General features: G+C 39.2%; 1 protein-coding gene across 1 annotated transcript in view; it reads left to right on the forward strand.

Annotated features, from left to right (window-relative positions):
* BLZF1 (basic leucine zipper nuclear factor 1) overlaps positions 1–23047 on the forward strand; it is a 29542-nt gene extending 6495 nt beyond the window's left edge. The window contains exons 3-7 of the mRNA XM_047839722.1: positions 4614–5053; positions 7435–7634; positions 9776–9904; positions 12818–13037; positions 21712–23047. Coding sequence (XP_047695678.1) covers positions 4614–5053; positions 7435–7634; positions 9776–9904; positions 12818–13037; positions 21712–21897 — 1175 coding nt within the window. The 3' untranslated portion in view covers positions 21898–23047. The remainder of the gene's footprint in view (positions 1–4613; positions 5054–7434; positions 7635–9775; positions 9905–12817; positions 13038–21711) is intronic.
* The last annotated feature ends 2317 nt before the right edge of the window (positions 23048–25364 follow it).

Genomic DNA, 25364 nt, shown 5'->3' on the forward strand with positions numbered 1-25364 from the left:
AATTTAGCAGTAATTATTTTGTGCTGTGTTCTTGAGTCTCCATTACCCAAAATTCCAACTCAAAAACGTTACGACTTGCCTAAAAATCTTTTTCAAGCACAGTAGCGTGTCACACCTGCTTCTTGTTTCTTCCGCCTCAGTGGACCCGGATGGTACGGCCCTAGCTTTGTCTTTTTGTTGTTTTGTGAACCCCCAGCTAATTCCTGATTCTATAGAACTTCTTCCAAGACAGAGTGTCTTAGAGACAAAATTCAATTTGCATTAGGTAAAGTTAGCACATCCTAAAGGCAAACGTTAAGAACACGGGAGCAGACCTTTACTTTTGCAAAGTTCGGTGGAAGTTCTCCTGGGGGCTTATGTGCTCCGACCTGACCTGAGATCCCAAACTCTTTATTTCTCCTTCGGGAGTATTCCTTTGTGGGTCTTCTGGAGAGCAGAGTTAGTCCTAAGGCCCAAGTTAACATACAACATAGAAATGACAAAATATTTTATCCTGATGTAAAATGTTTTGTAAAATGGAACACATTATACCCCAGATGCCTTTCCACCTCCTCTGTAACTAACGTAACTCAGGACTCCCAGTACATTGATAGGTCTGTAGGAACCTCCCGCCCCCGCCCCCCGCAAACATCTGTTAAATAAAAAAAAAAAAAAAACAGTTCTAAAGTCTAGCGATACACTCTTCTAAGACTTGAGCATAAGAAAATAAAAGTTAGAACTATATTTGATGTCATGACTTAAGCTTTCTTTCTCCCCCTGAATCAGGATCCAAAGTTTATTATTAGTTTTTTAAAGAGTAACCACACAGGCAACAGAAGCTAACATTTAGTGAGCGCTCACTGTGCCAAACACCATTCTAAACACGTCACGTGTATTCGTATTTAAGTATTGCATTAAATCATCGGTGTTGGGGATGAAAAAAATAAATAAATAAAACGAAATAAGAACGTGAGGAATAGATCTCCTGACACTTTGCTAGAGTTATTTGGTAAAGCGGTGTGACAATATAGATCTTCTCCCGGCACGTTAATTCCATTCTTGGGAATTTATTCAAAAGAAATAATTGAGAAGTTGAGAAAAATCTGTAGGCATAAAAGTATTAACTAAAGCATTACTATAGAGAAAAATTAGAAAAAGTCCAAATATCCAACAATAGAATATTAAGTAAATAGTGCTATAATAACTTGAAGGAATAATGTAGTCATAAAATGAAAAGTATGAAGAATGTAGCAAGATAGGAAAATATATTAAGCTTCTAAAGTTAATTATGATTACAATCATATAAAAATAATGAAGGAATTTGAAGTAATGAAAAATTATTTTAGGGTGATGAGAATATAGGTAATTTTTTCTTCATATCTTTGAATAATGTAATGTTAAAAACCAGAAGATATGTGTATGACTGTATTTGAACTACTGTAGTTTCTGTATTTAACAAAGTTTATGAAGAAGAAGAAAACCATGCTTATTAAAAAATAGAAATCTAATACAGAAACCTAAGGAAAGCATTCTTGTTAGGTATTTCCCTTGCTGTAAAACAGCTTTATAGGTAATTTTTTCATTGTTTCTTGTTTGTTTGTTTGTTTGTTTGTTTGTTTAACATTATCCTGAACAAGCTTACCATTTCCTATGGCTCTTTGCTGGAGAATTCCATTTCTAGGATGAGAAATTGGGACTCATGGTAATGAGTCATTGCTCGATAGAATGTGTATATATTATGTAATGCCTTTTTAAATATGGCTTTGTACTTCAGAAATTCTTAAGAAAGGTTTAGTTTTAATAAGACCTTACTATTACCAAATTTTTTTCCTAACTTCATGGGTTACCACGAAATGTGCTTAATGTTTAGTAACAATTAAAGATTAAGATTTAATTGATCAAGACATGATACTGATATCTAAAGGCTTTTGAGGCTATTGAGGCTTTTTTTTTCTTTTTAACTAGGAATTGTTTCCTGTCTTTGCCTTAGAAGGTATAAATACCAAAATATAATGAATTCACTAAAGACCGGCCCATGATTGTTCTTAGTTAACATTTCTATAGGAATAAGATTTCAGTGGAACTATTTTTGCACCACTGATTGCATTCTGATTATATATTACCCTGTAATATATGTTCTCTTTTTATATGCATGCCCTAAATTAGATAGTAATTTCCTGAGCACAGTAGTCCCCACTACCTCGTACGATACCTGGTCAATATTGGGCATCAGCAGCGTGTTCGCTGCCTGTGACCGACTCAAAGCTTGTCATTAGAACCACTGTTATATCTGCTTGTCCTTTGCCCCTCCCCTTGTTATCATTCATTTATTATCAGCTAAAGAATACTGCGAGCGAGGCACATTACTGGAAATGTAGTAAACAAGAGACACAGAGTCCCTACCCTCATGGGACTTCTATCCTAGAGGAAGGCACAGACGTTATCTAACTAGTGACACTGAAAGGAAAAAAAAAAAAAGTCAATTTGTCAATTTACCATTTTGATAAATAGAGAAAAGGAGAAATGCAGAGTCTTGGCTGCAGGTGCACAAAAATGGAACCCAGCCTCATCTGGAAAGGTTAGAGACAGGCTTCCCTTAGGAAAGGTTGAACTGCAATTATAAGGACGGGAAGTAATTAACTAAAGGGAATAGGAAGTTGGGAAGAATATTCTGAGCAGAGAAATGTCTGCAGAGGAAGGAGTTTTTAAGACACCCACACAAAACAAGTCAGGCAGGAACACAGAGTCTGAAGAAGTAAATGGCCGAAGTTGAGACCCAGGAGACAGGCAGATCATGGAAGGCCCTGTAGGCCGTAGTGGAGACTTTGGTCTTTATTCTGAGTGATGGCAAGCCGTGCAGGGGTTTCATGCAGAGGAGCGCTGTTTTTTACTTAAAGCTTCCCCGTAACTGTTAGGTAAACTCCCTGGGCTTTTGTGGCCTGACGAAAAGGCTTATTAGCAGAGGCAATAATACTTCAGATTGATGAGGTAATAATTCTGGTTTGTAGAAGGCCTCCCAGACCGACTAACAGCTTAGCTCCGGAGTCAGATTTGGACTCAAATCCCAGTTTGACACCGATGATCTGGACAAGCCATTTAACTTTTCAAAGCCTCTGTGTTTCTAAAAAAAAAAATGGGTACTGTTATGCTTACCTCATGAGATAGTTGTAAAGATTAAATGATATAATGCATCTGAAGGACTTAGAAGAATCCTTGGCACATAACAAATTGAATAAAAATTCATTATCATTACTGTGCACAGGCTGTGGCTTCCGCTTTCTCAAATGTATGCTGGGCTTGTAAAATGGCAAGAAGTCTAACGTGTAGCTCAAAGGGATGTTACCGGATGTACTAATTCAAGAACTCCATGTAGCTTAAGTATCATCTCAGCTGCCTCCTTCTGCCTCTTCTACTTACTTACCAGGGCAAGTTCCTGGACCGCTTTGTGCCTCATTTTCTTCATCTATAAAATAGAACTAATCATACCTACTCGAAAGGTGAGTTATATGTTAAGTATTTAGAATAGTATTTGGCACGTGGTAAGTCTTTTATAAGTGTTGGTTATTTGTTACCTAAAATTTTCTCATTTAAGACCCAAGATACGGATATAGATGTCATTAAATTCATCTTGTGGAGGCTAAAACTGAGGCTCAAATAACTGCAGGATTTTATCCATGATAGCACAGGGAGTAATGATGGAAATAAGGTTCAAAACCAGATCTGGTTGATCGCAGAGTTCTGTCATTTCTCTAATACCGCGTTCTTCCATTCGTTTAGGGCGTGATGCCTGCCCTTGTGTGCTTATCAAACTCAGTGGGAAAGTGCGATTAGCATGGGCGAAACCCATAAAATGATCATTAAAGTTCCTGATTAAGTTTTGAACTGAATATTTGAAACAGCAAGTGCTTTAGGCATGCAGAGAGTGCTGGGACAGTTGGGAGGCTTTAATGCAAAGAGTGGAGTCAAAGCTAACTTCTTATGGGTAAGTTAGAATCACAAATCACAGTGAGTGGCAAAAGAAGCCATTTAAGAGAAGAAGAAGCGGCAGGAACAAGGCCTGTTGGGGCCTAGAGGAAAGAGTATTGAGCAGTCCAGTTAGGTAGCTTGTGCGAAGCATTCTCTGCCAAGACTTCACAAAGCAGATGAGTATGTTTTGAGGTAGACGGCCCAAGAATGCACGCCTGTAGCTTGTATTTACGTTTATAGTTAACTGACGTTATCAAGGGTCTACAGTGTGCCAGGTGCTTGGCCTTAGCATATTCTTTCTTACCACAACCCTGTAGCATTGTTGCTGTTATCGTCACTTTGCAAAATATGAAATAGAGATTCACGGTGGGTTAAATTATTTACCCAGGGTCCCACTAGGAAATAGAGGTCCGAACCAAATACCCTGATTCCAACTCTCTCGCATTTTCTACCAAGAGAGAAACCATTTACTGAAGGAAAGTGTGAACCCGTGAGACTTTCCTCATCTTTTATTTGGCACCTGATTGTTTCTGAAACCTCGTGTTTACTCTGAATTTTTTGCGTTCTTTTTAGCGTCAGTAATTCTGAATGTCGGGTAAAGCATGTCTTGGCATTTGCGCCGCATTTCCTTTTAGCAAGTAGCTTATGTTTTGTTTTCCCTTTTATAGTCACCCTCACTCCAGCCCCAGTCCGAGGAGCAGGAGATGGAATGGAAACTGAGGAACCACCTAAAGCTGTTGAAGTTCCCTCTGGAATCCAGCCCGTGAAGCATCACATCCTTCAGAACCCACGGAAGAAAGCAGTTCCAGGAGACAGCCCAGGAGTTCTTCAGCTAGGGAAGATCCTCGCTGAAAAGGCAGTGGAAGTCGAAGCCGTAAGAATATTAGTTCCCAAAGCTGCTATAACCCATGATATCCCCAACAAAAATGCAAAGGTTAAGTCTCTGGGACATCACAGAGGAGAATTCCTTGGTCAGTCGGAGGGAGTTGGAGAACCCAGAAAGGAACTGTCAGAGGTAAAGAATGTACTGGAGAAGCTCAAGAACTCTGAAAGAAGGTTATTACAGGACAAAGAAGGTCTTTCAAACCAGCTCAGAGTACAGACAGAGGTAAGAACCAATAGACTTAACCAGCACTGCTCTTTACACCTGGACCTTCTAAGCTTGTGTACTAGAAAACTATACTTCCTCTTGGAACGCCATTTGTTCTGGCTTGTCATTTCTCTAAAGAGTTTTCTCTTAAATTTCTCTTTCTCAGCACGTCTAGTAGAACGAGTATGTGTTGCGAACTTCTACCCTAAACCTGGTTGAAGATGCACGTGTGAGGTGCTTTGGACAGGACCACCTATAAGGTGTCAAGGAGGTCACAGTTACGAAATTCCAAACCCAAACCTGACCGAGTTAGACTTTGAAACGGACTAGTTAACGATTTCTGTTTTAAGAATCCATAAGTTCCAAGTATTTTTCTTTATGCGCACATAATACTTGGGGTGAAGAAATGGTGGGGTAAGCATTGTAAATGGAAAACCGTCTATTAGTGCTCGATTGTGTTTCCTTAGCCTTTACATCGCCTTACCTCTCACCCTCTGTTTCTCGATTAGACTCTTCGTCTTTTGGCTAGATGTCGTTAGCCTTTATAAGTGACACAATGGTTGGTGGTTCTTATCCAAATAGATCTTCACTATTTTTTAAATACCTAATTTCTAGTTACAAAAGCAGTACATATTTATTGTAAATATTTTCGAAAATACAAAAAAATGAAAATAGTACCAACCATAATATACCATCCAGCTATATAAATGCACAGTTATACATATTGAGTTCACGTTTGCCTTAAAACCCCCATTTTTGGTTATTAATATTTTCCGGTGTCACAGAATATTCTATTACAGTATCAATTTTTTTTCATTATAATATACTCTTTTACTTATGTATTCAAAATTGAAAAACAACAAATCCTGTCCCCCTTTTAGCAACTGTCCTTGATTAACTTAATGGAACCAAAAGTTACATAAAGTAAACATGTTTTTAATCACTTTTTGTTCTTCTATATCCCATACCTATGATGGATGGTGCAACACAAGAGTGCCTTCCAAATTACACATACATTAATATTAGAAGAAATTTTGTTGCATTACTCTTTTTCAAAAATAGCTGATTACCGTTATCTAGCACCCTTCCCTCCCAGCTTCCTGATATATTTCAGTCTTCCTTAAAGCAAGACTGATGTGAAGGAGAAAAACCACAGCTGTGCCTTCGGCAGGATTTTCAAATGGTGGCAGCAAAGAATAAAACTTTGATTTTCTGAATATTCTTTGTTTAAACCACATTCATCTATAGTTCTCTTGTGAGTTGTAGGAATCCTGTCTATGCATGCTGCTTCTTCCTCACAACTTCTGGAAATAAATTCTACATGAAACCAAAAGTCTTAACCCTCCTACCTGGCAGACACTTCAAAATCGGGGATAGAGAAGAAAATTCAATTATGAAAAAAAGCTGTAATGAAATCCATAACGGCTGAATATTTCATCAGATAACTATGTTTGACGTGCACATGTATCTTTACACATTCATTTAAATGTGTATCTAAACATATCGTCTGTATTTCTCCATCACCCACCTCCTCCAGCCCCCAAGTAAATGAAGACCACCAGCCAAACAATTCCAAATGTCTACTTCTCTTTGATTCCTTGTCTCGGTCAAAATATCTCTATTTACCTAGTCACTTGCATTTTGGATTTATCCTGAACTACATCCTTTTCACCCCCTATGCCAGACGGTAAGCTCTTGTTTTCCCTCCTGATGAACAAGTTTTAGGGTCTTTTTCTATATTCTCCAATAACGCGATACTAGAATACTCAAGAATAGTTTTCACCCGGACTGCTGCACCTCTGACACTCTAACTGGACTCACCTCTTAGAATCTTGTCTCCTATCATACAATAGCATTTTTAATAGCAACGCTGTTCTTCCGTTGCTGCACTATATATCAATACCTGTTACTGGATATTTACGTTTTAATTTTTCACATTTGAGATAAAGTAAAGAACATGCTTATAAATATTCTGAATTGCTCTCTTTGCTTAAATTCTTACAAATCCTATGACACGAAGGAATTAATTTCTAAATGCTGAGAAAGATTAAAAAAATAAAACACTTTATGTCACTTTTTGGCAAAATTTATTGGTTTAGTTTTCTAATATTTGCCTTTAAATGTTAACTGGAAACAGTGTATAATTTTTATGATAATGATTGGTACTCTTATTAGAAGAGGCTTAGTTTATACTCACGTGGACCATAGATACAAATACATAGCGATAGATATGGTTTGTATGGATTATGAAACTCCAGTATTTAATAGTTGCTTTTTGATATACACTTTAAGTAATGGAGGTCCAAATACGTGAAACCTGGCTTCTCTTTTTCCCTTTTGCCACATTGAAGTCAGGGACATTACTTTGAGCTTATTGTAACGGTCATGTTTTCTTCTAGGTCAATCGTGAGTTAAAAAAGCTGCTGGTGGCTTCTGTTGGGGATGATCTTCAGTATCACTTTGAACGTCTAGCCCGTGAGAAAAATCAGCTTATTTTAGAAAACGAAGCCCTAGGTCAAAACACAGCTCAACTTTCTGAACAATTAGAACGTATGTCAATACAGTGTGATGTATGGCGAAGTAAATTCCTTGCGAGCAGGTATTTTCTGTTTTAAGTAGTATTTCATTTCCTGGTTTTGGCTCTGTCAGATTTTTTGCCTGTGACCCAAGAAAGTAGGTTCGAGTGTGAGAATTTCTGACTCAGACTGTCAAAATACTGCATATATTTAAAGAGATGGCGTCTTCCTCGTCCTCCGGGCGGTCAGTCTCCCTACGTGGAAAAGTGGTATCAGGATTCTCCCTCGTTCCAGAATTCTAGGTGACTCATCTGTAGGGGAAATCATTCCTGATACAGTATTTAAGAACCAAGACAAAACTGGAAACTCAGATGTCTTGTCAATAAAATCAATAAAATCACACAAAAAGCCAATCCCACTTCTTCCCACCTCCTATCGGGAAAACTCAAATATCATTTCTCTTCTATGCTGTGTTCTCGTAGCTCTTTTAACTCTGTTAATTATGTAAGAGAGCTTCCCAGCCTTCTTCTCGCCGTGCACAAACGAAATCATCCGAACGGCATGCCGAATGAGGCCACTCTTCAGCAGAGGCGGAACCCCCAGGGCCCTGGCCCAGGCCCACAGACAGTGGGACACAGACAGTGGGACCTCCTCCCAGCTCCAAGTGACTGGAGCCCAGGGTGTGGGGTGTTACCCACGTGCCTCACACGTCACATGTTTAATAAATTCAGTCATCTCGAGATTTCCCCGCATAACACCGGACGTCTCGAGGCTGTACTGTAAGAATCGCTGGCTGTGATGAAGAAATTTGCGGGGAGGCGTTTCTTCATGTCTTAATAGCTGTGATACTTTTCAGTAATGGACAACGCTCTTAAAGTCCTTAATTTGTTTCCTAATTGTGCTCACGTAGGATGGTGTGTGGAGAAATGGCTGTACTGCTTATTGACTTAGAGTGAAAGTTCATTCTGACTGAACACGTGAAGAGGCAAATCATGCGTGTGTCATACAGATTATTGCCACACGCAGCTTTCTTGATATCCTTATCAATGCTGATAGTAACACTCGAAGGGCAATAAAACTGAAACTCGACTTCACTGACATTTAACTGATTTAATCTTTGGTCGGTAGTCACTATGGTCCGAGACTTTAATTTTAGGTTTAAGATTTTTTAACCGAACGCGGGGCACCTGCGTGGTTCAGTCGGTTAAGCGTCCGACTTCGGCTCAGGTCATGATCTCACAGTTCGTGAGTTCGAGCCCTGCGTCAAGTTCTGTGCTGACAGCTCGGGGCCTGCAGCCTGCTTCGGATTCTGTGTCTCCCTCTCTCTCTGCTCCTCCCCTGCTCACACTGTCTTTCTCTCAAAAATAAATAAAGATGAAAAAATTTTTAAAAAAAAGAAAAGTTTTTTTAGCCAAATGAGCAAGCATACTTTAAAATTTTGCTTCAATTCCATTAATAGAGAACTGGTTAAATAAATTTTGGTACATCCAATCAGGAGAAACCATGAAGCTGTTGTTTTTGACAAAGGGAAAGCAATATGCATTATATGCACTAATGTGAAAAAAAATCACCAAGATAAATTATTAGGTTAAAAAAAAAAAAAGCATAGAAAAGTTTGTATTAAATAATCCCCTTTTTTGTAAATAAGTGGATGTATTTATTTTTCAACATATTATTTTATGTTGCCATATACATAAATTTTTTTTTTCTGGAGAAATATATAAGAAACTTTATCAGTTGTAAAAGAAGGGGGGGGTGTTGGACAGGAGACTTAGTTTTCCCTTGTATAAAAAAGACTTAGTTTTCCCTTGTATAAAAGCCTTTTGTATCTTATTTTAATATTTTTCTAAAGACAATGAGGTAACTGAGTGATAGAAACTCATTTTTGTTTTCCTCTAAAATTTTCTGTATTTAAAAACATGTAATTATTATTATTTTTAATTTGGTTTATCAGGAATAAGATTGAGGTACATTCCAAAAGTCACTCTAAAGGAAAGTTAAATAACTTTTCTTTTGTCACTTTGTAGACACGTATTTTTTAAATCCCTTTAATGAGTTCTAAGATTATATATATTTTTAAATGCTTTAAAGCTGAGAAGTAACTTGACCGTGTGAAATCTTTGTAAGCTTTTGAAAATGAGTTACAAAGGTAGCACATTAACTTCTTTACAGCCGGATAATTTATTATCAGGGAATTTACACGTGACATTTTCATCTTTTCCAGGGTTATGGCAGATGAATTAACCAACTCCAGGGCAGGCTTACAGCGTCAAAACCGTGATGCACAGAGTGCCATTCAAGATCTCCTGAGTGAACGGGAACAGTTTCGTCAGGAAATGATAGCTACCCAGAAGTACGGCACTTGTTTCCACTCTCAACTCTCCTTCCTTCTCTTGCAATTTTTGTTACTGTGATAGTTCTTTAGTATTTCTACATGCAGTAACTTATTGAGCGTATACTTTGAGGAGCATTTTTAAATAGATGCCCAGAAGGGAGGAAGACTAAAAAAAATAAGACCACGTGCGTCTTACATTCTTAATTACATTCTTACATATAATTCTAGCTATAATAGAAGTGATCTTTGGTTTTATTTATTTATTTTTATTTTTATTTTTTATTATGAAATTTATTGTCAAATTGGTTTCCATACAACACCCAGTGCTCTTCCCAACAGGTGCCCTCCTCAAGCCCATCACCACCCACCTCTCCCTCCCACCCCCCATAAACCCTCAGTTTGTTCTCAGTTTTTAGGAGTCTCTTATGTTTTGGCTCCCTCTCTCTCTAACCATTTTTTTGATCTTTGGTTTTAAAAGTGGTTTTTGTTTATAGTTGTAGCACTTCTGTGTAATTTTTGGTAGCGGCCAAGAAGTGCACCTGTCTCTCCTTTGGGAGGTCTTTTTGAGGACTGTTCTTTAGCATTAGAGTTTACTCTCATGACCATATGCTCCAGAACTATCAAAATTGATGGTCTTTCTTAAAAGTACTTTGTACTTCTATACACACATCTTCCTGGACTTACAGTGGGGTTATGTCCCAGTAAAGTCATCCAAGGTGAAAATACCATGTGTCAAAAATTAATTTAATACACCTAACCTACTGAACATCATGACTTAGCCTAGCCTACCTTAAACATGCTGAACATGTATATTAGCCTATAGTTGGGCAAAATTACCTAATACAAAGCCCATTTTGTTATAAGGTGTTGACTATCTTGGGATTTGAGCACTACACTGAAAGCAAAAAACAGAATGCTTGTTCAGGTACAGAATTTTGTAAGTGTATTCATTGTTTACCTCCCGATCACGTACCTTGCTGGGAGCTGTGGCTCACTTCTGCTGCCCAGCAAATGAGAAAGTATGGTGCTGCCTACTGCTAGACCAGGAATAGATGAAAATTCAAAATTCAAAGTATAGTTTTAATTAAATGTTACTGCTTTTGCACCATCATATGGTCAAAAAATCATCAAACCATCATAAGTCAAGGACTATAATTGATTTATTACAAATCAAATCAGTAAGGGTCAAAGAAGAACTCACAGGGGAAATTATAAGAATGAAAACAATTCATATGACGCTTGAACAACATGAGGAGGAGACTGACCCCCACCCCCCCGCAGTTGAAAATCCATGTGTAATTTTTGACTCCTCAAAAATTTAACTACTTCTAGCCTACTCAACCAGAAGCCTTGCCAATAACATAAATTGTTGATTAACACATATTTTGTATATCATATGTAGTATACACTATATTCTTATAATAAAATAAGCTAAAGAAAAGAAACTATTACTAAAATTATAAGGAAGACAAAATACATCTACAGTACTATACTGTATTTACTGAAAAAAAAATCAGCACATAAGTAGACCTCCACAGTTCAAACTCACATTGTTCGAGGGTAAACCATATATCAAAATATCAGATTTTGTGGGAGGCAACTAAAGCGGTGTTTAGAGGGAAATTTATAGCTTTAAACACTTATTTTAGAAAAGAAGAAAGGTCCTGACAGTAATTTAAGCCTACTCTTTAAGAAACACAAAGAGCAGGGGGCACCTGGGTGGCTCAGGCAGTTAAGCATCAGACTTCGACTCAGGTCATGATCTCATTGTTCGTGAGTTCGAGCCCACATCCGGCTCTGTGCTGACAGCCCAGAGCCTGAAGCCTGCTTTGGATTCTGTGTCTCCCTCTCTCTCTGCCCTTCCCCTGCTTGTGCTCTCAAAAAAAAACACAAAGAGCAAATGAAGCAGAAGGAAGAAAATAATAAGAATGAGAGCAGGGATAAATGAAATAGCCAATTCTAGTTCTTTGATGAGATAAATCTAAGAAACCTCTAGGCAGTATAATCAGGGAAAAAAAAGAAAGAAAGAAACACATTGCCAATGTCAGGAATTAGGAAGGGCATATATTACCTAGATTCTATAGACATAAAAAAGATGATGTGGGGATGTTATGAACAACTGTATGCCAATAAACTCAACAACTTAAATGAAATGGACAGAGTCCTTAAAAGACACAAAATTACCAAAGGGTACTCAAGAACAAGTCACCTGAATAGCCCTAACCTATTAAAGCAATTGAATTTTCAGTTAAAAACCTTCTAATAAAGGAAATTCCAGGCCTACATAGATTTACTGGTAAATACCAGCAAACAACTAAGAAAGAAAGCAAGCCAAATTTACACAGACTCTTCTAGAAAACAGAAGGGAACACTTTCCAACTCACTTTATGAGGCCAGCATTACCTTGATACCAAAATCAGAGGTATTACAAGAAAACTACAGACCGGTATCTCCAATGAGCATAGATGCAAAAGTCCTAACCAGAATTTTAGTGACTCAAATCCTACAATATGTAAAAAGGTTTCTACATCGTGGCCAAGTACATTTCATCCTAGGAATTGTAAGCTGGTTTATCCTTCAAAAATCAATTAATGTAACTCATGAAAAAGGAAATAATAGATACACAAATCAGATCAGTAGTTCTGTACCACTAGATGAGTATACCAGTTTATTGTACCTGTACTAAAATATGAGAACTAAAAAAAAAGTTCTGCTTGTTGATGACTTCCAGATAATGACATTAATAAATCTATAAATGCTGTCTATAGTCTTATTTTAACCAGAATTTCCAACTTATTGAACTCTGAGAAAAAGATATGCGAGAAAGATACTTACATGATTCCAGAAGAATGTTTCCCGTTTCTTTAGTATTCTTGACTTTTATGTTTTATCCTCTTATTAATATTCAGTGTTCCTGTGTGTTCTCTGCAGACTCTTGGAGGAGCTCTTAGTCTCTTTGCAGTGGGGAAGAGAGCAAACCTACTACCCAAGTACACAGCCTCACACCACGGCAGAACTAGCGTTAACAAATCACAAGTTGGCAAAAGCGGTCAATGCTCATCTTCTGGGAAATGTCGGTGCTAACGGCCAAAAAAAGGTTCCATCGCCAGTTGAATTCTGCAGCACCCCAGCAGAAAAAATGGCTGAAACGGTAAAATATTTCTCTCTGGTGTGACTGTGGAACTTCTAAGACTGTCCCCTTACCAAAAGGTGATATAACACAAAGTGCTTGGGATTAGGAGTTAGGAATTATGGAATCTAAACCTGATTCTCATGCTAATGAGCTTGAGATCTTGGAAAAACTTGTTTCTTCCTTTGTGTTTTCATTTCTTAAACATTATTACTCTTGGGGTGCCTGGGTGGCTCAGTCGGTAAGCGTCCAACTTCAGCTCAGGTCATGATCTCGCGGTTCGTGGGTTTGAGCCCCGTGTCGGGCTCCGTGCTGACAGCTCGGAGCCTGGAGCCTGCTTCGGATTCTGTGTCTCCCTCTCTCTCTGCTCCTCCCCACTCATGCTCTGCCTCTCTCTCAAAAATAAACATTAAAAAAACATTATTACTATGTCCTTCAGGAGAAAAATGTGATTGTTTTGAAAGGGCCTATCTTTTAGCTATTATCATGAGCTGAAAATAGATTACTTCTGACATCAGAAATTATTTCATTCCCATGTATAGATATGAATGTGGCAAATACTGCGGAATCAAATAGTGTAGACCCGGTACCTACAGGCCTGGGTAAATTCAGGGTTCATGCAGATAAGCTGTTAAATACTGTGGTCTCACAGTTCTGTCCTAACCAAGGTCACCTCTATTGCATTTCAATATCTTACTCCTGTGTCCCTATCGCAGGCCTTGTCCTTAACCAGAATGGTCCACTTTTAAAATCAACTCAACACCTCTCTCCATGACCTGTGATCTCAACTCTTCTTTCCAAGCCCTGATTGCTTTAATTGCCCGGTTCCTCGATCACATAATCTTTATTCCCTCGATCCCTACGTTTTTTATTTCATCTCATCAGCTCACTCCCCTGGTTTCTTTTCCTTCCATAACTTGCCTATATTTCAATTTTAAGTATCTTTCTCCCTTATCTCTCAGGTACCCTGAAAATGTCAGTCCTTTGTCAGTTCGTCACTTGCCTTGTTTCTGTACCTGTCAGATTATAACCTCACGTTCAGTAGATGACTTTGGTTCCTAGTTCACAAAAAAAAGAAGGCACTGGCAGAAAATTCCTTCAAGGTCCCACGTGATACCTAGAAGCCTAAAAAAGAAAAATCTCTCTATCTTAAGTTCTCTGATGTGGCCTTATCACCTTTACAAGCAAGAACGTTAGACAAACGGTCCATACTTCTTTGTATTCATGTACCATCCATTCCTCAGTTCCTGCCATACTAATCCCAGTAGTCTTCCAGCTCTGCTCTTCTCAAAACATGCTCATATAAAGGTCATGAACATTTAAATGCTTTTTTACCATATTTTTTTCTTTTCAGATTTTTATCTAAATTCTAGTTAACATACAGTGCAATACTGGTTTCAGGAGTAGAATTCAGGGATTCATCATTCACATACAACACCCAAGTGCTCATCATAACAAGTGCCCTCCTTAGTACCTACCCACTATCCGTCTAGCCCATCCCCCACCCACCTCCCTCCATCAGCTCTCAGTTTGTTGTCTATAGTTAAGAGTCTCTTATGGTTGGTTTCCCTCTCTCTTTTTTCCCCCTCCCATATGTTCATCTGTTTTGTTTCTTAAATTCCACTGAGTGAAATCATATGGTATTCATCTTCCTCTGACTGATATTCTGCTTAGCAGAATACACTCTAGTTCTATCTACATCATTCCAAATGGCAAAATTCCATTCTTTTTGATGGCTAAGTAACATTCCAGTGTGTGTGTGTGTGTGTGTGTGTGTGTGTGTGTGTGTGTGTATACACACATACATACACCACATCTTCTCTATCCATTCATCATTCATTGGATATTTGGGTCCTTTCCATGGTTTGACTAGTGTTTTTAATGCTGCTGTAAACATTGGGGTGCATGTAGCCCTTCAAATCAGCATTTTTTGTATCCTTTGGGTAAATGCCTAGTAGTGCAGTTGCTGGGTCATAGGGTAGTTCTATCTCTAACTTGTTAAGGACCCTCCATACTGTTTCCCAGAGTGTGTGCACCAGTTTGCATTCCCACCAAAAGTGCAGGAGGGCTCCTCTTTCCCCACATCCTCACCAACACCTGTTGTTTCTTGTGTTATTAATTTTAGCCATTCTGACAGGTGTGAGGTGGTATCTCATTGTGGTTTTGATTTGTGTTTCCCTAATGATGAGTGATATTGAGCATCTTTCATGTGTCTGTTAGTCATCTGGATGTCTTTGTAAAAATGTCTGTTCATGTCTTCTGCCCATTTCTTCACTGGATTATTTATTTTCTTGGAGTTGAGTTTGGTAAGTTCTTTATAGGTTTTGGATACTAACCCTTTATCCAATATGTCATCTGCAAATATCTTCTCCCATTCCACAGGCTGCCTTTTACTCTTGTCAATTGTTTCCTTCGCTCTGCAGAAGCTTTTTATCTTGATAAAGTCCCCCAATAGTTCACGTTTGCTTTTGTTTCTCTTACCTCCAGCAAATAGTCTAGTAAGAAGTTGCTGCAGCCGAGGTCAAAGAGGTGGCTGCCATGTTCTCCTCTAAGATTTTGATGGTTTCCTGTCTCACATTTAGGTGTTTCATCCATTTTAAATTTATTTTTGCATATGGTGTAAAAAAAAGGGGGGGTCCAGTTTCATTCTTCTGTATGTCACCGTCCAGTTTTCCTAATGCCATTTGTGGAAGAGACCGTCTTTTTTTCCTTTGGGTGTTCTTTCCTACTTTGTTGAGGATTACTTGACCATATAGCTGTGGGTCTATTTGTGGGTTTTCTGTTCTGCTCCATTAACCTCTGTGTCTGTTTTTGTGCCAGTACCATACTGTCTTGATGACTGCAGCTTTATAGATAAGTTTAAACTCCAGAATCATGATGCTTCCAGCTTTGCTTTTCTTTTTCAGGACTGCTTTGGCTATTCGGGGTCTTTTGTGTTTCCAGACAAATCTTAGGATTGTTCTAGCTCTAGCTCTGCGAAAAATGCTAGTGGTATTTTGGTAGGGATTGCATTAAATGTGTGGATTGGTTTGAGTAGTAGAGACATTTTAACAATATTTGTTCTTCCAATCCATGAGCATGGAATGTTTTTTCCATTTCTTTGTGCCCTCTTCAGTTTCCTTCATAAATTTTCTCGTTTTCAGAGTACAGATCCTTTAGTTCTTTGGTTAGGTTTATTCCTATGTATCTTACAGTGTTTGGTGCCATTGTAGTTGGGATCGATTTCTTGATTTCTTTTTCTGCTGCTTCATTATCGGTGTGTAAAAATGCCGCTGATTTCCGTGCCTTGATTTTACATCCTGAAACTTTACTGAATTCATGTATTAGTTCTAACAATTTTTTGGTGGAGTCTTTCAGGTTTTCTGCATAGAGTATCATGTCGTCTGCAAATAATGAAAGTTTTACTTCTTCTTTGACGATTTGGATGCCTTTTATTTTTTTGTTGTTGTTGTCTGAGAGCTGAGGCTAAGGCTTCCAGTACTGTGTTAAAAAGTAATGGTGAGAGGACATCTCTGTCTTGTTCCTGATTGTAGAGGAAAGCTCTCAGTTTTTCCCCTTTGAGGATGATATTAGCCGTGGGTCTTTCGTATATGGCCTTTGTGATGTTGAGGTAGAATGGATGTTATATTTTATCAGATGCTCTTTCTGCATCTATTGAGAGGATCATATGGTTCTTATTTTTTTCTTTTATTAATTTGGTATATATGTTGATTGATTTGCAAATATTGAACCATCCCTGCAGCCCAGGAATAAATCCCTCTTGATCATGGTGAATAGTTCTTTTAGTGCATTGCTGGGTTCAGTTTGCTGATATCTTGTTGAAAATTTTTGCATCCATGTTTATCAAGGATATTGGCCTATAATTCTTTTTAGTGGGGTCTTCGTCTAGTTTTGGAATCAAGGTAATGCTAGCCTCACAGAAGGAGTTTGGAAGTCTGTCCAGAAAAAAAAAAAAAAGGCTACAGCCTATGTGTGTTTTGTACTGTTTGTTAAAAGAAGCCCGATCCAAAAAATAAAAGTAAAATATATGTAAATAAATAAATAAATATTTTAAAGATTAAACGAAAGGAAACTAGAGCCTATTTCCCCTAGATCTGAAGCTTTGCAGCACTCTGTGATCAGTAGACTCGGTGCGTGCACGGGGTTTGTGCTGGTCTTCTGGGGACAGGGCCTTCCGCACTGATTTTTTCAGGCCAACTTGCCCTCTAGAGACGCATCAGTGCAGGTGGGGGGGGGTCTCGGCGTAAGCCGCTCCAGTCTCCTCTTGGCGGCACTGTTCAGCTCACTGAGGTGGATGGGTGCTGATGGGCAGGTGGCAAATGGTGTTGCCCTGTTCTCTCATTCCCCGAGCGGAGAACTCCTGCCTGCCACTCTTCAGAAGTCCCCCTCACAGAAGAGCGAACAGTCCCCACTCTCGTGTCCCTGGATTCCATCAGATTCCTACCTTCACCCTGTCTGTGTCCAGCTGCTTTATGTCAGGCACCCAGCCGGGCTTCTAAACCCCAGATTTTAGGGACTCACGCAGGATGGCGTGTGCTGAACTTCCGGAAGAGGGTCTTGCGTAGCTTTTGCCATTTCCTGCCTGTGCCGGGGAAGCGGTCGCGCAGCCCCACAGTGGCTCAGAGGCTCACTGCCCTCAGCCAGCATCCCCAGTCCTATGCCTGGGAACAGTACAGCACACCGGCACCACCTGTCCTTCTGTCCCCAAGAGGCCTTGCCACCACGCCCAAAAACAGGGGAACCGTTTCTCCCCGTGCGACCCAAGGGATCCTCAGACCGTGCTGTCCAGTCCCAGGTCTCCACCCTCCTTCCCTGCAGGGTCACCCCTAAGCCAAGCACCACCCCAGCGGGGCGGACTTGTAAAACATCAGATTTTGTGCGCTGCTGCTTAGAATACCTTGCGTCTCCGTAAGCAGGGCTCCCTCCCCTCCACAGCACGCAGTTCTTCCCTCCCCCAAATCAACTCTCTGTGGTTCCTACCTTCCAGGATTCTACTTGCAGACTTGCAGTTTTGTTCTGTCGGTCCTCACGTTGATCTCTTGGGTGTTCAGAATGATTTGATCTTTATCTAGCTGTGTTCAAGGGACGAGGCAAGCTTAGGTTCCCCCTACTCCTCTGCCAGCTTAACTCCTCACTTTATTACCCTAGTTTATGTGTCAGCCCTCCTCCCTTGATATCCTCTTGACTTCTCTGACCTCACTCATTCTTGGCCCCCATACTCCCTCTCAGGACACCTCCTCATCACCTTTTTTCCTCCTTTAAATGTTGTTGTTCCATAGGAGTCTGTTCCCCATGCTTTTCAAACTCCCTTAGTTTCTGAAACACCGTATACTTCTAACTCCTCACTACTCCGTGACCATTCTTTTTCAGTATTTTGCAGGGATGTGAGGCAGAGGCATCCTCCTCCTGTGCCCACTCTTGAGCCTTTCCTCTCATAACAGACTTTCTGTATTCTGTAGGGACTGTCCTGTTCCCATAGCTCCATGCTTGGGACTTCGACGGAGATATTTGTTTCTGGGTTCAAGAGACCTGTCCAGCTTGCCACCTCCATATGTGCATCTCAAAGACAGCTGAAGACAGAACAACTGGTCCTTTCTCCTGGCTTTTGCATTTGCATTTCCCCCTCCCCCCAAAAAGAAAACCCACTTCCCCCTGTACTCCCTCTTAGCGAACTATACCACTATATAGATGTTTTAAGTATTTCATAAAATAATGCATATAAAGCTCATAGAAGATTCCAAAATATAGTAATTGCTCAGTAAATGGTAGATACCATTTTTATTACTTTCTTCATCCCCCTAATCCTGCTGGTTTTACAAATCCTATCAGTTCCTTCTATTTTATCCCCTCTTCAAGTCCAAACACCTATCCTTCAGCCTCAATCATTGCAGTAGCCTTTTACCAATACCCCTCACTTTTTACCTGCCTCCAGGCCATCCTCTACTGCAATTAGAGTCTCTCTCTACAGAGAGTTATTTTTTAAATGCCAGTCCAAAAAAAAAAAAGGAAAAAGTCAATCCACTTGTGTTGGTATTCCTGTTCACACAGCTCCCAGTCTCCCTCATTATTGAGTCTCAATTCTTCCATATTATATAGAAGGCTTTTCAAAATCTTTATGCCATCTCTTCTCGAGGATTATTAGCCAGGTGTCCCTACACTCTGCTCTTCAAATCCTAGCAGCCTCAACCACGTTTCATTGCACAGACATGCCATTGTACTGCAAGCCTCTGTGTATACGTTCTGCCTGGACTGTCCTCGCAGCACCTCTCTACCTTTAAGAATCAGCCCTCCCTGGGGGCGCCTGGGGGGCGCAGTCGGTTAAGCGTCCGACTTCAGCCAGGTCACGATCTCGCGGTCCGTGAGTTCGAGCCCCGCGTCAGGCTCTGGGCTGATGGCTCAGAGCCTGGAGCCTGTTTCCGATTCTGGGTCTCCCTCTTTCTCTGCCCCTCCCCCGTTCATGCTCTGTCTCTCTCTGTCCCAAAAATAAATAAACGTTGAAAAAAAAAAAAAAAAGAATCAGCCCTCCCTGAATCTCCCTGGCAAACTCGGATGGACCTTCCCCCAGGCTTCTATTGGGTTTTGTGCATTCATCCGTGATAGCTCTTTACCATGTTCGGTTGCAGTTATTTGATTTGCCCCCTCTCTCCCTAACTATAAGCTCCGTGAGGGTGAGGACCGTATCTTATGTTTCCTCAAGATCTGACACAGCAATCCTGTACACATAGTAGGTGCTCAGCTGTTTACAGAATGCATCCATACCCAAAACTAAATTCATCATCTTTTTTTCTTTTTTCTTTTTTTTTTTTTTTTTTTTTGAGAGAGAGACAGAGACAGCGTGAGTGGGGAAGGGGCAGAGAGAAGAGGAGAGAGAGAATTCCAAGCAGGCTCTGTGCTGCCTGTGCAGAGCCCCGTGTGGGGCTCGAACTCACGAAACTGTGAGATCATGACCTGAGCCAAAATCAAGAGTCAGATGCTTAACTGACTGAGCCACCCGGGTGCCCTAAATTCATCATCTTTATCCTTTCTCTTCTCCTTGTTGGGAAGCTGTGTCACTGCCTATTCAGTTGCTGCCAGTAGTATGTGGTATAACTGACAACTCCTTCCTTGAAACACGCACTTCCCTTGGCTAACATAACTGCACACCCTCCCGGCTTTTCTCTTCTCTGACCATTCTGGTTTACTATACGATTTTAGGTATCCTGCGGGCATGTTCTAGATCCCCTTTTCCCAATCTTTTATCCACCACGTTCTCTTAGTTAACATACCTAACAGTCCTCCTTTCTTAGGGTCTCTTGAACCTTTCAGCCCCTTTGCTTCAAGGTCATCATTTCTTAGCTAGCTTACTGTAGTAAACTCCCTTTCTTTGTTCTTCCCATGTCTGCTTTTAATGCCTACCCTTTCCCGTCTCTTCCAACTGAGTATATAACATGTTTGTCTGAAAGGTATCCTGCTTAAAATCCTTCCCTGTCACCTTAAGGCTAAAATCCAGAAACCTATCTGTACTGGTATCTCAGTCTCCTACCGAACTCCTTTGGTATATGGTTTCTCTCTCTATAGACAGAATGGAATAACAGCGTATCTCAGTACTTTTCTTATTTTCCCTTCTAAATGTATAAGCAAGTTTTCGTTAAGCCCTTCATCTTTACTTGTCCTGTAGCACCCAACCAAATTTTACAAAAATAGGATCTCAAAAACTCAGTGGAAAAAGCAGCAATCTAGTTGAAAAATAAAGGTCCCAAAATAGAACAGTGGCCCTTAAATGGTGGCAGGACATTCTTAAATTAGCTCTAGTCCTTTGGGTATGTTGGTAACTTAGAAGGAAAAAAACCTGCTGGACAGCTTGAGAGGGAGACAGGCGCATCCAACCACATCTGGAAGCTCCTTACATAAGGCATAGGCTTGCACAAGAAAGCAAGAACATTCTTTCCCCTGCTGCTTTTCCCAGTTCCTTTCCAGCTGCAGTGCCTACCTCGTTTGCACCACGACCCATCCTCCTCCCGTGAATATGGCTGGGCGAATGTAAGCGTGACAAACAGGAGCCAAGAACTAAGCGTGTTATCCTTGCCCTTCACGGGACAATTGTATTCAACCCAAAGGTTCCTCCTGTTGTGGGTCGTAGAACAGGACATGTCAGAGCAGAAGAATTCAGAGAGCACGGTTCTGTGACATCCAAGAACATGAACAAGAACATGATTGTTAGCATAAAATGTTGCATATAAACTAGAAACAGAGGCATTGATTTTACAAGTAACTCATTATAAACTTTGAAATACGATTTCAGTAGAAGAATGCAGAATCCTGATTCCAGGCAGTTAATGAAAGATCATAGAAGGAAGGTGGTGGGTGCTCTTTGGTTAAGGGTAAAAACTGATGCCACTTAAATTGATATAACCATCATATTTTCTTCTGTGTTTTCATGCTTTTTTCACCAATATCCATTAAAGAACATTAATTTCATCATTTTTGAAAACTAGGCAACCTAGGTAATGTCATAACTAGACACCGTTCATAATTTAGAGCTTTCTGAAAAGGGAGAAGTTCTCTAACCAATCAAATTCATCATTCAGATGTTATTTTTGCTGGTAGTTACATGTGAATGAAATGGGGTTTTATAAGTACTTATATTAATCAATAAAGCCAAGGGCTTTTACAGTCCCTAATGCATTCATCTGACATTACTTCTTGTTTTCCCTAGGTTCTACGCATTTTAGATCCAGTTACCTGTACAGAAAGCTCACCTGACAACCCATTTTCTGAGTCTTCACCAACCACCTTACTTGCCACAAAGAAAAATATTGGACGATTTCATCCCTATACTAGATATGAAAACATAACTTTCAATTGCTGCAACCACTGCCAGGGAGAACTTATTGTCCTTTAACATTCAGTGTGTCGGAGGCACGCCACAGGCACTTGCTTCTCTGGGAGCTGGAGTTCTTACAGTGGTAGAAGTAATATCACTTTCTATTTACGTAATCTATATCCCCAAAGATGTTTTATGTACTGGACCACAGATTACCCTTTCTTAATAAGTATCTCAGGGTAAGAAAAGAAGGAAACTGTGTAGCTATATTTAAAGGAGATGATAACTTTGCAGGCACTGTATGATGCTTTTCCTAAAGGACTCTGAAAGAAAAAGATTCCACCTTTATTTTAAGCCCTAAGTTATGTCTTGCTGTGTATTTAATATGAGCAGACTTAACTTTTGGTACTCTTAGTGCAAGGTGGGTCATATGCGGCCACACCACTCATTTACTGTTGTCTCTGGTTATTTTCTGGTTTTTTGTTTTGTTTTTTTACACCACAGCAGTACAATCGAATAGATGCAACAGGGCTTGTATGGCCTGCAGAGCTTAAAATATTTCCTATCAGGTCCTTTACAGAAAGTTTTCTGGCCCCTACTCTCAAGGAATAATAGCCAGGGGGATGGGTGGAGGGAGTGTCCATTCCCTTTTTGGTGATTTTGTTGGGGCTACAAAGGAGGGTCATGGAAATACTATGGGTGAAGGGACTAATATTTTAAAACCAAATGCTACATGTTAGGAAAATTAGAAGTATTTTACCAGCATATTAGCAAGCGTTTCAGCAAAACATATTATGTTGGTTTTGTGTGGGGAATGCCATAGTTTGAATGGGTGCAACTTGACATATATAAAGAAAACAGAGTCCACTGAGCTCATTTTGACAAATGCAACACAGTAGGAATATCCAATTTGATATAAAATGTGGTAGAGAAAGTTGAATCTTTCTGGAACATTGTACAAAATGAAAAATGAAATCCATCAATTAATTAATAATTGTTTATGATGAACCATCATAAAACACCCTTTTTATAGGCCTTTAAAAATATCCACAATATGTTTCCACCAGATCACACCATAGTAGGTGCAGAACTGTCTATCAAAAGAGAAATCTTCTGAAGACAAATCTGGTCAAATAACATATTTTAATGTCAACTTAATGGTTTTTTTGTCTGACTCATCAGAGTTATACTTTGAAATGGCAATAAATTTCTCTACATTTATTTTGAATATTGATTTAATGTGCTTGTCAAGTCTTCCTCTAACTTATACTATTTATAGTTGATTCTTCAGCCTTTCCTTTAGGTTTACTTAGCATAAAACTTGAGGAAAACATAGAGGAAAAGCTTCATGACATTGGATTTGGCGATGATTTCTTGGATATGACACCAGAAGCACAGGCAAGAAGAGAAAAAAATAGTTAACTTCATCAAAATTAAAAACTTTTTAATCAAAGGACAGTATCCACAAAATGAAAAGGCAACCTACAGAACCAAAGAAAATATTTGCAAATCATATAGCTAATAAGGGTCTAGTGTCCAGAATAAAGGTCTACAACTCAGCAACCAAAAAACAAACAACCTAATTAAAAAATGGGCAAAGGACATGACGAGACATTTCCTAAACAAAGATGTACAAAAGGCCAATAACATATCAAAAGATTCTCAACATCATTAATCAGTATCACTTCATGCCCATTACAATGGCCACTTACCACAGAAGGAAAATAAGCATTGACAAGGATGTGGAGAAATTAGAACCCTTGTACGTTACTGGTGAGAATGTAAAATGGTGCAACCACTGTTGAAGACAGTATGGTAGTTCCTCAAAAAATTAAACACGGGCACCTAGGTGGCTCAGTCGGTTGAGCATCAGACTCTTGATTTCGGTGCAGGTCGTGAAATGGAGCCCTGCGTCAAGAACCCCGAGCTCTGCTTGGGATTCTCTCTCTCCCTCTGCCCCTCTCCAGCTCACGTTCTCTTTCTAAAATAAAATTTTTTAAAAAATCAAACATAGAATTACCATATGATCCAGCAATTCACTTGTAGGTAAACACCCAAAAGAATTGAAAGCAAGGACCCAAATAGTTGTATACCAGTGTTGACAGCAGCATTATTCGTGTAGCCAAAAGGAAGGTGAAAGTAACATAGGTGTCCTTTGATGGATGCATTCATCCTTATCCATTTGATTATCCATTGATAAGCAAAATGTGGTATATATGTGCAGTGGAATATCAGCCTTAAAAAGGACTGAAAATCTGGTATATGCTACAGCATAAACGAACCTTTAATACGTTACACTAAGTGAAATAAAAGGACAAAGAGTGTAGGTACATGAAATAAATTCATAGTGACAGAAAGTAGAATAGTGGTTATGGGGAGTCAAGGGAAGGCAGAACAGGGAGTTTTTAATTATTACAGAGTCTGCTGGGATGATGAAAAATTCTGAAGATGGCAAGTCATGATGGTTGTACAATATGAATATACTTAATGCCCCTGAATTATACATTTTAAAAATGGCCAAAATGGTAAGCTTTGTTATATACATTTTATCACACACACAAAAAATTGTGCATATACTCATAACCACAAGCCAATAGCACACTTTTGCAGTGGTTGGTTTAAGAATGTCAAGAATAGTAACAATAATAAAGATAACAATTAATTGAGCTAAACAAAAGAAAAAGAAAGAAAATGGTCTCAAATCGACAACCTAACACCACACCTAAGGACCTAGAAAAAAAAGCGCAAACTTCAGTCCAAAGCTAGCAGAACGAAGGAAATCAAAACTAGAGCAGAGATAAAATAGAGAACATAAAAACAGTATCAAGGAAATAGAAAATTGGTTCTTTGAAAAGACCCACAAAATTGACAAACCTACAGCCAGACTAAGAAAAAAAGAAGATGCAAATAACTAAAATCAGAAATGAAAGTGGGGGAATTATTACCAACCTCAAATAAGTAAAACAAACAAAAAGGAGTAATAGTACTTCAACAAATAAACTAGATGAAAGTGGACAAATCCCTAGAAACACACAAATTACCAAAACTGACACAAGAAGAAATAGAAAATGTGAACAGGCCTATAATAGATTAAATCGGTTAAAACAACAACAACAACAACAACAACTTTCCAACGCCATATATTCTTATGAATATAGATGAAAAAGTTCCTCAACAAATTCCCAGCAAACTACAACAGCACAGTAAAGGGATTATATACCATGAACAAGTGGTATTTATCTCAGGAATGCAAGGGTAGTTCGACATAAGAAAATCAACCAATGTAGTAGATCATACACACACACAATGTGTATATCATACATATAGGATATACACACATCATATAAGAGGACAAAAGGGAAAAACTACATGATGATTTCACTTGATGCAGAAAGAACTTTTGATAAAATCCAACACCCTTTTATGATAAAAGCACTCAGAAAAATAGGGACCAAATAGGAATAAGTAGAATAGAATGGTAAGAACTTCAACTTTATAAGCATTTATGGAAAACCCCACAGCTAACATCATACTCAATAGTGAAT

Source organism: Prionailurus viverrinus, chromosome F1 (genome assembly GCF_022837055.1).
Source record: "Prionailurus viverrinus isolate Anna chromosome F1, UM_Priviv_1.0, whole genome shotgun sequence".
Taxonomy (NCBI): Eukaryota; Metazoa; Chordata; class Mammalia; order Carnivora; family Felidae; genus Prionailurus; species Prionailurus viverrinus.